We start from the raw sequence: 18026 nt of genomic DNA, 5'->3' as shown, positions 1-18026 counted from the left end.
TGGGCTGGAAGGGATACCATAACCCAAACAGCCCCATTTCTGCTGCAGGTTGGGTGCCCCCTATGAGCTTAGGTTGCTCAGTGCCCCATCCATAGCACTGGACACCTCCAGGGATGGGACACCCACAGCTCTCTGGGCAGCCTTGCCAGGGCCTCACTGCCCTGCTGGCTCATAGAAGCATTGCAGTATCATAGAATGGCCTGGGTTGAAAAGGTCAATGATCACAATGATCATCTGGTTTCAACCCCCCTGCTATGTGCAGGGTCACCAACCACCAGACCAGGCTGCCCAGAGCCACATCCATCCTGGCCTTGAATGCCTCCAGGGATGGGGCATCCACAGCCTCCTTGGGCAACCTGTTCCAGTGCATCACCACCCTCTGTACAAAAAACTTCCTTCTTCATATGCAGCTTTTTGTCCATCAGGAGCCTCAAGTCCTTCTCTACAGGGCTGCTATCAAGGAGCTCTTCCCCCAGGCTGTACGCATATCTGGGGTTGCCCCAACCCAAGTGCAGCACCTTGTTGAACCTCATGAAGTTTAAATGGCCTCACTTTTCAAGCCTGTCCAGGTCTCTCTGGATGGTGACCCTTCCTTCTGTTCTATCAACTGCTGAGACTGCGCCCAATCCCACTGCCTATGTCGTTGATAAAGATGTTGAAGAGCACCAGTACCAAGATGGACCGCCAGGGGACATCACTCACCATCAGCCTCCAACTGCACATACAGCCATTGACAACAACCCTCTGGCTATGATCACCCAACCAATTCAGAGCTGAGAAAGGCAGGGCAGCTGGACTGGTCTCTCTCATCCACACAAATCCCATACACCTCCCTTCTTCCCTTCTCTGAGGATCCGACTTCTCGTCAGCTGGTCCCACCTGAAGGAGCTAAAATGGGACACCGTGGGGCAGCAACACGCCATCAGGTACACACCACTGGGTGATGCACCATTGGGCTCTTCCAACACAGGCAACAAGTGATGGGCATCAATACATCTGGTTGCCCAACAGCACCAAACAATAGCCAGGTTACTAAATCCACAGATGAAACATCTGAGTACCTATCTAAGCAAAACCAAGTCTGCCCATCAAACATTCAAAGAAGAACTTAGGTAAATAAGCTAAGTTGAAGAGAAAGAGTTTAGAGCATGTTTTCTTGCTTGATTCTATAGCGCTGAATAAATAATTATCAATCAGTTATTCCTCCTCAGTTGTACTGAGTACATAACTGAGATAGCAGCCACAGCAAATTACAGAATATCCCATTGGGAGGGACCCATAAGGATCATCGTGTCCAACTCCGCCTTCTTTAAAACATTCCTCTAATAGAGAAGAAAAAAAATATTTTCCCTCAACGAAAAGCTATCAACAGTCTAGCAGCTATTGATAGCTGAAAGATCAATTCTTCATTTCTGCTAATGATGCCCAAGAAATAGGTTTTTACTACCTTGTGTTAATGGTCATGGTCTTGAGCAGCAAAATGACTTCAGTTCAAGAGTGAGCAGAAGAGATGCTGGATTTTGGGTCGCCCAGAGCTGGAGCAAAGTACGATTATGGCTCTTCAGTAGGTTTTTTTTGTGCTTTTTTTCTTTAGATGGGCCATAAATGTTCCATTTCAGCTCATTTTGAAAAACCTGCTCTGGAAGTGCAGAAGAGGAAGACTCACTCTGCAGGAGCCCTGTCAAGAAGATAAGTGTTGAGGAGATACTTGACGTTACATAGCTTTAGGCTTCTACGCTTCCCATTTTTCAGGCAGTGAATCCATCTCAGCGAGCAATGTAGATTGTGCTGAGCTGTTGTTATGCTTTCAGCTACTGCCTGCCATCCTTCATGAGAACCACGAATTTCTCAATGAGAGGAAAAAGGAGCCTGAGCACTGCCAAATGCGCTGTGCCACAAAGCGGATCAGTCGGATTAGTGAAGCAACTCTGTCAAAACAACTTGTCTCATTGATCTCAAAGCTGATATTTAAGGGAGGTTGTTGGGTTCTTCAGAAAGATACTACATTAAAAGTGTGCCCAAACTCTTATTTTAAAGGCTTGTAAGGGGATGGTGATTTTAATTCTGGTTATGAAGCCCAGAAACCCATTCAGGCTTCTACCCACACGCCATTCTCATCCCATACTGCAGAGCCCAATATAGGGGTAGCAACTCCATCTCTAAAGGATTCTAGCAACCAAACCCTGTAGATCAGCTCTTAAATAAAGATGAAGTTGAATGCTCCTCTCTTGAGCATCACATGAAGCTCTGCTCAGCCTTTTGGACTATGCAACCATAACAGCAAATCAGCCTCTCCCAGATGCAATTGCATCACGACGTCAGATGAGTCAAGTAACTCAGCTACACACTTCTTGCCTACAGCAAACATGAGATCATTAGCAATATTCATGATCAAACAGAGTTTAAAATAGTGATAATAATCTTTTCAGTAAAAAATAATAATAATCAAGCTCTCTCTCATTTACTGGTCTACTGCCAACAAATGGACTTCATCAATGGACCAGAGGTAGAACTATAGAATCATTAAGGTTGGAAAAGATCTCTAAGATCATCAACACCAACCATCGACCCATCTCCACCATGCCCACTAACCATGGCCCTAAGAGGTGTGGGTGATGTGCTCAGCTATGGAAAAGTCAGCTGGCTTAGTCCTTCACTCCAACACCAACCCATGCATTTGAGCACCCCAGAGCTGCATCAGATCCCCTCCCCAAACTGGCACTAAAACAAATGCACATTGGGAATGTCCTGATATTAGAGCCCATTCTGCAGTTCGTGGTGCACAGAGGAGCCATAAAAATGGTAGAACACAGCTCGGGGAGAGCAAAACAGAGCTCTCCAGGCATCTTTGGTTCACAGGTGGAAAATCTGGGGTGAAATCCAAGCAAGTGAGATGCTCCCCATCCCCCAGAGCAATCAACCAGCACATGGTATGTTCTGCAGATGCACCAGGCATTAATGAGCTGATTACAGATGTGTGTATCTGGCACGCTCAGATGCAAAGAGAAATGCATATAAAAGTAGCCATGTCTGCAATGATTAATTACAATTCTCTATCCTACAGCTGAAAACTGCAACGTAATGCTCTCCTACAAGAAGGGCTTATTTCTGGACATTGCTCTGCTTGAGAGGATGAATATTTCCCACCTTGGCTACAAGGATTCTCTTAGCAGCACGGCTGCAAGGCCACAGGTGAACATTCCAGTTTCACAGCCCTGCTGGCATCTGCCTGCAGCTCACACACCTCTCCCTGTGGTTTCTTTGCTCAGTGCAGCAAAGAGCAGGTAAATACAACAAGCACACGTTGCAATCCCCCCCAGGCTCCTCCTGGGAGAGCTCCTTATCTGCACCAAACTATTAAACCCCTCCAACACAACCGACACTGTGATCCAACTGAGCTATGAAAAAGTATCTTCTTTTTTTTTTTTTTTTTTATGCTGATGTGCTAACATTTCTCTAGAAAATACATTTCTGGTGTCATTTTCCACTCTCTCCTCTGCCCCATGCTTTATTTTACACCTGAAACCCTCCAGCTTGCACGACGAAGGGAACAAGAACCACGGTGCCTACGCTCCTCCCAGCACAACTCTGAATGAACTCTGGGGACACCCTGGGCTTGTTGCGACGCAGACCAAAATGTAGGTCAGAAGTCTGCGTGGTTTGCCTCAGCAAACGACTTCATTTCATCTGCCTAAAAGGCAGATGGGCACTGAGTCATCTGCTGCTGCATCACTCTTTGCTGTTCTCTTCCCCGCAATCCTCGATGCTTTTTTCTTACCGTCAGGTTATGGCTGGATGAATACAGTGACATCAAAGGATCAGGTGAGCAATGCCTCAAACCACACAAAGCACAGGGAGGGCATATTTCCTTCTTTTTTTTTTTTTTTTTTTAAAGCCATGCTTTTTTTTTTCCCCCCATAACAGCACCTACCATGCAAGCAGTCGCTTTTTAGAATACAAATAGAAAGATTTCTTCATTTGTCTGAGAATAATTCTCATCTATATGAGAATAGGTACATGAGCATGCAAAAAAATAAAGGGGTTATTTGACCCACGGGGTGTGGGACACAACCATTTCCATCACTGTCTGTGCATGAGATGCACTGCTCTTTCACCAAAGCCACTTCTTACAGCTCCTGAAGCAGTCCTGCCACCAATTTGGGCTATTCTTTGTATTATATTACACAACATAGGACTGAAGTCTTGTGCAGGATGCATAAACACACCCCACAATAAAGCCCCTGGTGTTGGTCAGCACATGGATGAATAGAGTATAAGATAATATCTACAGGAACACCAGTGGGCTCTGTTTCATGCTACTGAACTGGAAGAAAAAGGGCACAAAAAACAGCCTGCCCCCCAGCAACACTTCCCCATGCTTTCACTAGTTCTATGCATTCATTCAGATGACTATCAGTACGAACGTCAGAAAATAGGACTGATGGGCTCTCGGAGAAATCACTCATCTCATTTCTCTGTACCAAAGCAGAATTGAGTTTTACCAAAACTAACCCAAACCGTGCTAAGAGCTTCACATCACTGTGGTTTCTGCATTGCCTTGAGCAAGTCCATGCCTCCATTCCAAGAGCAGGAACGTTACCCAGTGAAAAGAACCACAGCTAAATGTATACTTTATATTGAGAGTATATCCACAGGGGTCTATATAGCCCAAACAACATTAATTTCTGCAAAGAAAAGGCAACTATTATAACCAGCAGAGTAGGAGGTGGTGCTGATGCATCACTGCTGCTGGTACCTCAACCTACAAACTTGACAGTGAGGTTCTCCTCGCCTAAAAAAGAAAACCATGTTTGGGGTTTTCTCTTTAATTCTACAAGCACGCTTTGCATGAAGACTGCATGAAGAAGCAGAAATGTAAGGAAGGCTTTTTCCCCTTACCTCCTTGTTGGTGACTCCTGGGGGCAAAGTCCCATGCTTGTAATCCTCCAACAACTGCACAGCTTCCTTCAGGCGACTCTGCAAACAAAACAGCAGCATGAAGCAGGGCTGCAACATTCACCCTGCAGTGAAATCCTTCATTGGAGGCAACAAATTTAAGTTATGAAGGCAATTAATGTAAGTCTTCTTTTGACAGGTCTTTCTACACGTGTATGTGATATAAAGAAGAAAGAGATGCACTTGCTGCATTGGTTGGTGTATATATATATATATATATGTACACATAGATGTGTAGATAGTGGTTAGCAACCCTGCCCATGGCAGGGGATGGGAATTGGATGATCCTTGGGGTCCCTTCCAACCCACGCCATTCTATGATTCTGTGATATATATATATATTCTGAAGTGCAGAAAGGCAGCAATGCCTTCACTTCTCAGAGCAAGCACATGGCAGTTGGAGCCACTTTTACATGGGCTGAGCACCAGCACCATGCATGCCAATGCTGCTATTTCACATCTCCTGCACTGATTTTAGAAGGAAGTTTTTCACACAGAGGGTGGTGATGCACTGGAACAGGTTGCCCAAGGAGGCTGTGGATGCCCCACCCCTGGAGGCATTCAAGGCCAGGCTGGATGTGGCTCTGGGCAGCCTGGTCTGGTGGTTGGTGACCCTGCACATAGCTGGGGGGTTGAAATCAGATGATCATTGTGGTCCTTTTCAACCCAGGCCATTCTATTATTCTATGATCAGTGGTGAGAGCACAAAGGACATCAAGGACAGACAGTGACGACCAAATCTAGATTGTATTTTAACAGCATGGGCAAGTGGGTTGTTTTTTTTTGTTTTGTTTTTTTTTTTTTGATGTTCAATACCAATTTTGTTGGGGAATTTGGATGATCAGAAAACCGTGCCAGGGTTCTTTGTTATGGTGGTGGTTTTCCTCTTCCAGATTTCATGAAGAGTATTGACATTGAGTAATGAGGTGTGCAAGAACCTCACCCCTTCTTCAAAAGCTTTCCTCACCAACAAGCAGCTTCTGGGAGCACCAGCCCTTGACCCAGGAAAAGGAGAAGGATTTGCAATATAAAAGCTTTGATATTGTTAAGGAAAAGCATCCACCTCATTCAGACTTTCTCCAACACGCAGTGAAATGCAGGAACAAGGCAAGCAGAAGCCCTGTTTCTCCTTCAGCCTCTTCTACTTCTTGATAGAATCATCACGGATGGAAAAGACCTCTAGGATGACCAAACCCAACCCCAACCCATCCCAGCGTGCCCATAACCACCTCCCTCAGTGCCACATCTCATGGTTTTTGGACACCCCCAGTAACAGTGACCCCCCCCTCCTCCTCACTCCCTGGGCAGCCCATGCCAAAGCACTGCCACTCTTTCCAAGAAGAAACGTTTCCTAATATCCAACCCAAATAGCTCCTCATCTCATCAACCCATGGTTATTTTAAAAATACCATGTTGCTCAGGTAGAAAAAAAAGCATGACCTAGCCTGAATATCAGTAAAATACTACTGTGGAATATTTTAGATATTCTGATAATCCAGAGATGGCTGTAGGATCGATGGCTGCAGATCCAGGGCAGACAACCCATCTTGCCTCCAAAGCTAGGAAACAAACCAGCAATGCCAGCACCACATTCTGGAGAGCCATTTGTGCTCATTACTGCTATGTTTTTCTGTCACTGAAATTACCTACACTATGTGTCTTGCAAATTATCTACACAGAACAGCATGCAACTCTGAATGAAAAACTGGAAGTAATAGATGAATGGGTCTGTGTTCTATTTTTTTCACCTTCTCTTGAGGAAATCTTAGTAGTTACTATAACAACCCTGGCCAGATCCCATCTTGTTTAGTATGGTAACAAACAGCAAACAAAAAAGCCCAATTTTGCTTTGAAAATTGCAGTCCTCATGAATTTCCCCTTTCAGCTCAGTGGGGAGAGAGGGAACTTTCACAAAGCAAAGAGTCCCAGGCTGACATTGCTGATGGTTCCTGAGGCTTACCAAAATTGGTATGGAAAGAGAGCAAAAGCAGAGGATGCTGGGACCACATTAAGAGGGTATCTTTCATAGGGGCTTCAGGTATTTTCAGTGAAAGAATCAGTCTCAAAATGTTGTTGGTGACAACACAAGATTCCTTTGTAATCCCTCCTAGATAGAAAAAAAAAAAAGAGAAAGCAGCAACCAACCAAGCAACCAACACCCAGGAACTTCCCAGTATGCAACAGCTCCAAATGCCAACCAGCCCCACTCCGCGGCCTCCAGCACGACACAGCACTATTATGGGTGATGGTACTGTCTAAGATGACACTGCATTTCCATTTTAGCAGTAGAGAAGGGGGGTGGGGGGGAGGGGGGGAAAGAGGTCTGCCTACAAGGTCATGCTACCATTTCAATATTTATTGTTGCTTGCTTCTTCTACTGATATCTGTAGGAAGAAGTGTCACTTGAATTTTTACAGCATCACTTAAAAAAAAGAAGTGCAGCCACAGTTTTTACTAATATGTAGCTTTTCTTTCATACCCCTCATCTCATGAAAACTAGAGCACTTCTAGTGGTGGATTACAGGGTCTCAGCTCTCACAATAGGGTGCTAGACAGACCATCTGCACCCAGGGAATGTTCCTACAAACCCCAGCCCAGAAGCAGTGCCAGGGATGCACGGAGCCCAGCGATGCAGGAGCACACAAACCCCACTCCTCGTGCTCCCTGCAGCCCGAGCACATCCACCTGGGAAGCACCACCCAACGCAATGAGTCTTTGCATTAGGGCTCAAACTTTGCCTTGCGCTGAATGCAGCAGAAAATAAGGAGTCTTTCGGGCCCCAGCACTAAACCAAGCCCATGGAAAATATGCAATAAGCTTCCACTAATCCATGAGCATGGATTTGACAGTTAATGTGCTACTAAAGAAGCCAAAGACTGGAAACCATCGATCCTGGTCAGATGTTAGCACCAACTCTAGCAAAGCATTGACTCAGACCAACCATCCCGCTTCCCAGCCAACTCCCAGCCATGGTTTGGGATCTACCATGGGCCAGGAGTGCTGCCAAGAGGCACTTTTTGGAGAACAGGACAACTTGGTTGCATGGCACAAGCCACATCAGCCAAAATCCAGTACCTGACTCTGGCTAAACTAGCTTAGATTTAACCCATAGGTTTTAGTGTAGAGGAGTAATGCACCTTGTGCTGCTCTGACTTGGGGCTACAGGCATTGACTTGTTGCTCAAAACACCTTGCAGGTCTACACTGGAAGAAAATATTGGTCTTTGAAGGATCCCATCATAAGGGCTTAGTTTGGTGCTCCAAAGAAAAGAGAAAGACCAAAAGCAAAGATGCCATCAGGAGAGCAGCCCACATCATAGCAATGGCACGCCAGCCCCATGATGGCCATCACTGTAGAGTAGGGACAACAGCACTGGGTCCTAGGGATAACTGCACACATGTACCTATGTCAGACATATCCTTCCAACACATGAGCTCTCCTACTGATTCTTCACCTTGTCCTCTTTGCTCGAGGGCATGCTGCTTCTGTCTCAAAGATCTGTGCCTCCTCTTCTCTTGGATCTCAACGGATGCCTACACATGGCTTAGAGCTGCCTCCAAAACCCCATATGTGCACATACAGACCAGAATAAGTCATTATGCCAGAAGCACTACAAAGTTACCATTACAGAAGCAACAGGAAGAGTCACGCTTTGCACTTTTAATGTAAAATCCACTGATGGGACAGGGCACCTTGGAATGGGTTACACCTCACTTTGCTTCTGCAGAGCTGGTGTTGATGTTCCAAGACTATGCTGGCCCCATACGTGCCTGTGAGCTCCACTGCTCTCAGGTTCAGGCCAGCAGTGACTTACTTGGCACAGAGTCCAAAGCAAGACTCTCCTGGCCACCAGCACCATATATTCAACGTGGGGTAAGGGAATCCAGCTGTGCTCTGCTATCAGCAACTCTTCAGCTCCCGATTCCATCTCGCTGCACTACGGATGATACATACGGCAGACTTGACTCCAGCTGGCCCTATTGTATTGGATCTACAGTGACAGACAACAGGAGCCAGAAACTTTTTGTTCAAGTAGAGCCAGCAGATGTGACACTGAATAAACACAGACAGTCAATCTGCTGAGTAAGAAGGTATCGTTCATATAAATAACATACATCTAATCCTGCTTCCATTTTAAACCCAAATATGGGAATGCAAGATGCTCGGCACTCTGTAGTTTTATGCTATGAACAATGAGATAAAGGCAGATAACGTGCAGCCTCTCTGAGCTCAGCTTAATTCTGATTTCACTTTTGCTTCAAGTTATTATCAGGTCCACAGCTTTCTCCATGAGGAGCCACCCACAGAGCGCTAACAGTGTGTCCAGCCCGATGTCAGATGGGATATGTCAACCTTATAAAAATATCTGCTGGTCCCTACTGCTTCCCCTGACGGACCTTAATTACTTGAGCAATTAAAAGTATTATTCCAATCATTTTAACCTCACACATTTTGAAAGTAGGCATTACACCCACCGAGGGGTTTCTCGTGGACTCGGCAATGGGTCTCAGCAATGGGACTTGTTGGGCTCCACTTCTGCAATGACACATTTGCTGCTTATTGGAAAAGTTTGCAAATCTGCAGCTGCCACACACAGAAGAAAATCGTTTCATTAGAAAGCAAGGCATGAGGTGAATGAGCACACAAGAAAACCTCTTCAGAGGTTACCCAATACACTGACACAAGGCTCTGCCACACCATAAGCCTGTATTTAGCATGCATCCCTTGAGGATTCCTGCTTAAGAACATCTAAAAGACAAGGAAGTTTTCAACTGAGTTCAACTGTTGGAAATAAATAAATAAATGATTAAGCAAAGACTCTCATTGATACTAATTACACTTTGCTTCCCCCTCTGAGGAATCGCTTCAGCCTTCCCCCAGACAGACACCAGTAGGATGCAGTGATGCAACATACAGCAATTAAAAGAAAAAAGGAGGATGAAGAAAAGAGGATATTCTTACATCTCCCAGCATTTTCCATGGGATTAACCTCCACTCTCATTAGAGGCTCATTTATCTCCACATCTTGTTCGCTAGCAACGTGTTTGTTCCTCGAGAACCTTGGGCCTGAGAGCTGCAGCCATCTGTCATGGGAAGGAGCTGCTTCTCCAGCAAACCCCTCCTAGATGTTAATTTGCCACTTCAGTTACTCAGCTACACATGCACACACACAAAGTACTCAAAGCACAAGATGAGACGCGCAGAGAGCAGCCAGCAGGTCAACCCCAACTCTGTGCTGCTTCCCATGACCCCAGGCGTTCCTATCTGCTCGGCCAAGACATTTCCCTTAGGGCTAAGAGCCCACATACACTTCACAGAATGCACTGTAGAAACTCTGCTGAAGCATCACTGTCATCGATTCAAGCTCCCAAAGAAAATGGGCATGGGTCTTTTCTTCCTTGGACAGCCACCAAGCCATTCCAACAGCCATGGATCTCAAACCTGTGCTCTTTAGACCCCACAGAAGGAATTCAAACCTCTTTCATTTATTGATGTTCTGTCTGGGGTCCAGAACAGCTGGAGGCACTCAAATTCTCCCTTTCAGCCCCTACAATCCTGTGATTCTGTGCTTTTCCCCTCATTTCCTGAGTCTCACCTTCTTAAGAAGCAGCACATCAGTGGGTATCTAAACGAATCAAGTTACACCAGCTGACTGCCCCATATCCACCATACCAACCTCTTCAAAAAACTTCTCACAGTTTGAAATGGGAACAATGGGAAGGTAGAAAAGCACACAGTCGAGTCAGAATCACAAAATCATACAGGTTGGAAAGGACCTTTAAAGATCCCCAAGCCCAACCCCAGCCCAGCCCCACCATGTCCCCCCAGCGAGACATTCAGCCCCTAGCAAGTAAGAAATGCATTATTTCTTGTGATGCTGGGGGAAAAAAGTTCATCTTTCAAGATTCAAACTACCCGCCTTCATCCTGGAACCAGAGCTGCTTGTTGCTGCAGATTGCAACGTACACTGACAATTACAGGTTTTGGCTATACAAAGAAACCCACAGCTTTGCTCTTAACCCTACACCCCTGCCCAGGTACCAGCAGCACCAAGCCTTTAACACGTAGTTAATTGGCTCCGATTCTGATCTGTGGGCTTGCACCCTTGGTAAATAGCAGCTCTAGCAGCTCTGCAAAGCACACTGTATCCTGGGATTTTCATTCCCTTGTATCACAACACACGGTGCTAATTCGGAATCACAATGTTTTGTTGGCAGGAGGTCACCTCCCCAGGCACAGCTCTATGTCGAGGAGGTGATTTGAAAATCCATCTCCTGTTTGATCTGAACTCGGGCTTTTGCAACTGGCAGTACAACCTTCAGCCTGATACTGTAAAAACAGCTGCTTCACTGCCTGCAGCTCTCCCGGGCACCCATCCAAAAGGTACTCAGAACCACACGGCACATCTTAGCCTTATGGTTTTGAGAAAAGCTTGCTGATTTGGGAAAAAGGATGATGTTAAGTCACATCAGATCTCTTCCCCGCTGCTGTCACCACAGCGTGTAAGGAAAGAAAAAGCATGCTGCCAGCAGGCAGAATTTAACATCACCAGAGGAAATATTGCTTTTGAGGGGGTCCTCACAATCAGCTCAGTGTTTTATGAAAGCAGGGATATGCAATAATGCTGGACAGCACTACAAGAAATGGAAACAGGCCAGAAACTCTCAAGCCTGCGACAAACAGGATAATAAGGAAGGAAAAACTACTACACAGCTTCCTTGGGAAAGGTCTGGAGTGGCCATTGAAAACTGCAGCGTGCACCCAGCTAGCAGTGCATTTGCTCTCTCCTCTACTCACCTGTGCTCTTCTTTTCCCTCCATGAAAACACGCAGGAATTTCCCCCCCTTGGAAGTCAGCACTGCTGGCAGATCTGACTGAGAGCTGCTCAGGTGGACCCACAGGGAGAGGACTCTGGGGTGGCCAACAGAGAGCTGAGTGGGCTCAAATAGGGTTGGGCAGGGCAGCCCATCAGCAGTGAGACACAGATCCATCACAAACCTGTCTTCGCCCCTTCTGCTGTTCACGGGAGAAACTGCTTTTAATCCAACCCAGGTGCATAACTAGAACAGTCAGAAAATAAGGAGCACAGACATTACCTCAGTAACAAAGAGAGTGCGTGGGTCGATGATGTCCAAGAAGTGCCTGAATCTGCCATAAAACGAAGTCTGCAAGAGAAGGAAAAACAAAACGTGTTCAGTTAGATGAAGGACAAGCCAAGTGCTGTGTCATGTGGCTATTAGAGTGATGGAGGTGTTGAGCTGGGGCTGGGTTTCGTTGTGCCAGTCACCACACCAACACAGGGTGACAGATGGACTATGAACCTTAAGATTCCACTACAATAATCAAGGCTTTATGGTTTGGGCTCGTTTCTATTTGCACATTTGGAAAAAAAAGCCACTGAAGTACAAGTTTCCAAGATGTCTGGAACAGCACAGAAACCAAGGGGAGGGGAGAGAGTGACATTGCCCAGGAGGGTGCAGGGTCCACACCCTACAAAATGAGCCCCATTTCTGCAGCCTGCAGTACATTTCATGCTCCTGGAAGGCATCTGGAGCTTTGATGCACTTATATCTGTGTTCCACTGTGTGGTGAAGATGGGATGTGGTTGGTGGGCATGGTGAGGATGGGCTGATGGTTGGATTTAATGACCTTAGAGGTCTTTTTCAATCTTAATCATAGAATGGCCTGGGTTGAAAAGGACCACAATGCTCATCTAGTTTTAACCCCCTGCTATGTGTAGGGTCACCAACCAGCAGACCAGGCTGCCCAGAGCCACATCCAACCTGGCTTTGAATGCCCCCAGGGATGGGGCATGCTTTCACCCGGAGCAGAACTGCAGCTGGAAGACCAGGAAGGGATGCAGAGAGCTGGGAACTGCCTGAAGGGATGGGAGGAACCTGTGAAACAGACTGCAGGGATCATGGGCAGCTTCAAAGGAGTGCAGAGCAGTTCTGACTCAGTACCAGGAATTAAACGTCAAAACAGAATGTAGGCAAGCCCAAAGCACTGGACCACAAAACTGAAATATGCAAAGCACATCACTGTTTCAGCCCAGGTCTGCATTCACCCACACCAAAGGTGGGCAGACATGAGCAGCCCCAACTTCCACCCAAGCAGCCCAAGCATCAGTGAGGACAAAGGGACACATGGCAGCCCACTCCAGTGCCTGACCTTCTTCTCTTGGCTCTTCCCAAGCAGAATTTGCACCCACTGCACCCCCAGAAAGGACACAGCCACCAATCTCTGCACGCTCACGAACGCTGGGGTGCCTTTGCACTACGGCCACGAGCAGGCAAACAACTCTCTTTTTGTATTTGCAGTGCTATAAATAAAGGATGGGAATATGGATGCAGCAGTGAGAATGGCATTTAATCACCGCCTGGTGTAATTTGATGAAACCTGCTGGTTCCTCTCTGCTGAATCCACGAAGCACAGAGAAAATACCACCAATACTGTGACTTACTGAAGCAGAAACCCCTCCATAGAAGCAGATCCCAGGGGCACTGCAGCCCACCACCCTGCCTTGCAACCCCGCTCTCAGCTGCTCCTATGCTCCGTGCTGTTATTTTCCCCATGTTCTACATGAAAATGAAAGAAAAAAAAAAAAAACCTGCAACTGAACAAAATAGCTTCACAGAAGTTATGAAAAAAAAAAAAAAAGCCCAGTGGTTTTTAATTAGCGTTGATTTAATTAACGCTAATTCTGGTACTTTCTAGCGTTTGCGAGCTTGGCGTGTTGCTACCTTCCTTTGATTACTCACTCTGCTTCAGCAGCCCAAACTCATCCTGCTGCAGCCCAGGCATGGGCAGGGCCATTGGAGTGGGGTCATAGCATTGACTCATAGTACAGCAGAATTACACGCCAAGGCCCAGAGCAAGAAAAAATGAGAATAAAGCTCCCCACTATGACCATGCAGAGCTGCGTGGCCAGAAGGGCAACCTGAACTAGTGGGGGGCAACCATCCCATGGCAGGGGTCCTGTGGGGCTTAGGGGGTTCTGAGGTCCCTTCCAACCCAACCATCCTATGGTTCTACAAAGACCAACCGGGAGCAACTCTCAACTCAGCTCTCCATTTGAGAGATCTGCAGTGCCCAACGTGCCCCTTGCTCAGACATCACAGAGCACTTCACGGTGCAGGCTGCTCTAGGACCGACTGCTTTCCTGCTGGCACTCAGGGCTCCTCCAGCATCTGCTTCTTTCATCTGCACTTCTAAAAGAAGTGGGAAAATGAAGAAATTATCCCCCTGCCATCACTACTTCAAAGAAGAGACAGTGGGAAGGCAGATGTGCTTCTTCCCTGGGCTGACACCAACTCCAGGATGGCTCTGCTCATCAGGGACACACAGACAAACTCAGCTGAGATGGAGTGCACCCCTACAGAAGGCAATGAGACCCGACAGATCACCCGTGGCTCTCGTTTCTTTCCAAATTAGCAGAAGCTGTCTGAAAACATGATTACACAAACGTGCTTTTCCTTGTTGCTATTCATATGAGCTGCTTGGAAAGAAAAAACACTCATAGGATTGTAAAGGTTGGAAAAGACCTCTGTAAGATCACCCACTCCAACCCCAACCCACCCTACCATGCCCACTGACCACATCCCTCAGTGCCACATCCCCACTGTTCTGGAGCACCTCCAGGGATGGTGACCCCACCACTCCCTGGGCAGCTGTGCCAGTGTCCAACCACTCTATCTGACAAGACGTTATTCCCCAGTATCCATCACTCCATGCCCAATAGAATAAGAGGACATCAAGGTATTTCCACCTCTTTCCAAAGTCTGTGCTGGACAGCCCAACCCTACCAGTCAACCAGTCCCAGATTTCAATGAAAATTGAGGACTGTTGCTTCCAATGGGATTATTTCCAGTTCTGGCCATTGTGCTCATGCCATGGATGGAGCTTGCAACACGCCCACGAGTTTGACCTTCACATCCCAAACACATCCAGCACCTCTTTCACCATTTTATTCCTGCAACATCTGTTGTAGTAAACGGTTATTCAGAGGGAATCTGAATACTGCAATTTTTCTGTGATTAATCGGGGCTATTTTGGGACTGCTTCTCACCAGCCTGCAAGCAAGACAAAGTCCTAGAAAGGAATGTTAATTCCCTTCCACAGCAGTTTGTAGAGAGCAAGGGAGTCCAATGAGCTCCAGCTCAACCCTGGATGTGCTGTGGGCCATGCAGGACAGAGGACACCAGCAAAAATGCTCCAAGAAGGAAGAAAAAGACACCAGGAATTTGGAGAGAAGGGCAGGGAGTGGATGGCCATCAGCAAGCAGTCGGTTAATCACCGTCATTTAAAGCAGGTGGGCATTCCTCAGCACTGGAAGGAGATACGCACAACTTTACTCATTTAATTGCAGCGTGATTGTAAAAAGGATTTAATTAAGCCAGAGCAAAAGGCACACAGACTTGTGGGGTTGTTTTTTTTTTCCCTAGTTTAAAAAAAAAATAATTAAAAAGCCAGGCTTACGTCAGCTCTCAATTAATTAGGAAGAGATTTCAGCTAAACCAAAGAAAATATATATTAAAAAATACAAGCCATTGAGCAACTGCATGCTGGCACGGCAATGCTGTGCAATTACACACTGGGAGCCCACCCCACATACTTAAGCTTAAGCTGTGTAATCACAGCCCTTTAATACTCTAAATTTAAGTACATTAAAAGGCCAGGAGTCCATCCCTGCACCTTCAGCCACCTGAAGTGAAAGGTGGGGGCTCAGATGCCCTGAGAGCCACAGCGAAGTGGCGAGTCTTCATTTTCTCCCTCTAGCAGCAGCTCCTCCTCTTTCCCATGCTGCTGCAGACTGTGGGATCGCAGCATGGATCCTACAGTTTGCTCCCAGGTTGCTTCACCCCAGCACACATCCCAGCCTTACCTTCAGCTTCTCAGCCCAACCCCTGAGCATACACACCCCCCAGCACACGATGCAAACTCCATTTGAAATCCAATCCTGGCTGACAGAGATGTAAAAAAGCCAACGGATGGCTTTTTTGGCAGATTCGATGAAGTTAGCAGATAAACACCAAACCCAAAAGGTGTCTGTATTTCCTCTTCTCCTCTGCAATTCGTCTTTAAGCATGTGTTTGCAGAACCCAACCGACTGCATAGGATAAACAGGGTCAGCCCCAACTCAGGGCTGAGAAAGCCACGTTTGGCGGCGGCACGCACCATGCAGCACGTGCCAGCATCATCTCCAGCAGCATCCACACGCTGGGCTGGACCTGCACGTACAGCAAAGCCACAGCAGCTGCAAAGCAGCCTTAAGCATCCCCCTATAACCTCTTCGGGAAACCCCTTCTCCAAAGTGGATGAGGCGGCTCATCCACTTTCAGTAGTAAAGAGCTTGAAAGGTGGAAGCAAGAGTAGGAACTCTTGTTTATTTAAGACCCTTCCAACACAGCTCTGGGCCCTCCTATCAGGGCCTTCAGCAATTAATGCATGCAATCAGCAAGCCATCAAGCTCCTGAGAGGCATATCTAATCAAGGGCTGCTTTATCTGCATGTTATTGCAGGGGTTATCTGGGACACGGGAGGCACACGGATTGACTCAGGGAGGAGTAAACATGTTGGGTTTTAAGATTCCCAGATCAAAGTGCACACAGAGTTGGCAATAATGATTTTCAGCACTAACATCCACGCAGGACGCTTCTGAGATTAGCATGCTTTGAGCCACGACCACACGTTGAGCCCCCAGCTCCCATTGAGTCCCACTGAGCTGCACAAGCAACATATGATGCCTGAAGCTCCGCATTAAGTTCACCCTCCTTATTTCCCTCTCCTTCCCTACAGGACCCAAGATCTGGGACTTCCTCCTGCTGGCAGAGCCTCACGGTGCTTTTTAGAGGGCTGACAGCAATAAAAGCCCTAAAGTTTAGCTGGCTCTACCTGTCTGCAGCAGTTCACAGTACTGTTTGGTGAACCACCACGTCCCACGCCTTCTTTAGAGCTTCCAAACACGCACTTATTTGGCCTGGATTGAAGCTGAGGCCGTGGGTTACAGCTTCAGAAACTTCAGTATAATGTTTTGGAGGGAGCAGACAGCAAAACCTATTAACTTAAAACACAGACGTAAATAAATGAAAAGGAGTGTGCTTAACAAATTAAAACTGCTTGTCAGAAAATGAAGCCCCTGTCACGCATTCTCATGCTTGATGTCCTTATTCTTTTACCTAAAAATAACCTGCTTCTGTCGGGAGGCAAAAGCTGCTCCCAGCAAACAAACCAGAAATGTGACTTGACAGATGAGACTTGCCTGAAGAGCAGGACAAACTAGTGAGCTGCAAAGCAAGGGGTGAGAGAGGGAAATGTGCTGCAGGGCCATGCTGGGGATAGGAGCCTCCCATAAGCCACCCTAAACACTGCTCCACTCCTTCCACAGAACCATTAGGGATGGAAAAACCCCCAAGATCACCAACTCCAACCCCAACCCATCCCCACCATGCCCACTGACCACATCCCCAAGTGTCACAACTGCACAGTTCTTGAACACCTCCAAGGATGGTGATCCCACCACTCCCTGGACAGCTTTTGCCAGTGCCTGACTGAAGTTTTTCCTCATATCCAACCTGAACCTCCCCTGGCACAACTTGAGGTCATTCTGAAGACTCTGAACCTCAGAAATTGCCTCCTATCCTCCAAACTAAGTTTGCTCACCAAGCCTCTTGTTTCTAGCACACAACTTTTCCTTGTGTTTTTTTTTTCCCTGCAAGGACAAAGATGCCTAACACAGCTCCTCTGCAACTCACACATTCCTCCCAGCACTGTCCTGCAGCCCCGGAGACGGAGGTTTCCTGACCAACCACATTTCAGGATGGGTAAATAAATACCAGCATGCTCCGAGGATGGGTCAGGATGGTGCAACAAGGTCACAGGACCTGGCCAGGTGCCCTCCCTCACTTGCTCCATGACCCTACAAAGCTGCCAGCTCCCAGACTGTGCTGTCTGAATGCATTGTGGACATGGAACAGGAGAAAGGGCATCATTACAGAGATGGGAGGCAGCAGGACAAGGGCACCAGCGACCCAACCTGCAGCTCCTACCACGAGTCCTATACACTGCTT

The 18026-nt window shown here is 47.0% G+C and overlaps 1 protein-coding gene across 3 annotated transcripts in view; it reads right to left on the bottom strand.

Moving 5' to 3' along the window:
- SFXN5 (sideroflexin 5) overlaps nt 1–18026 on the bottom strand; it is a 78293-nt gene that overhangs the window by 58338 nt on the left and 1929 nt on the right. Inside the window, exons 2-3 of one of the 3 annotated variants that reach the window (XM_420891.7) lie at nt 12054–12122; nt 4900–4977 (exon numbers count right to left, since the gene is read on the bottom strand). In XM_420891.7, coding sequence (XP_420891.6) covers nt 4900–4977; nt 12054–12122 — 147 coding nt within the window. Of the gene's footprint in view, nt 1–3778; nt 4978–6916; nt 7054–12053; nt 12123–18026 lie in introns of those variants that run through there. The other 2 variants (XM_046941169.1, XM_046941170.1) reach the window with 2 other exon arrangements.

The sequence above is a fragment of the Gallus gallus genome, chromosome 4 (genome assembly GCF_016699485.2).
Source record: "Gallus gallus isolate bGalGal1 chromosome 4, bGalGal1.mat.broiler.GRCg7b, whole genome shotgun sequence".
Taxonomy (NCBI): Eukaryota; Metazoa; Chordata; class Aves; order Galliformes; family Phasianidae; genus Gallus; species Gallus gallus.
Note: the sequence above shows the minus strand (reverse complement) of the source record. Positions and strands in the feature narration are given on the sequence as shown.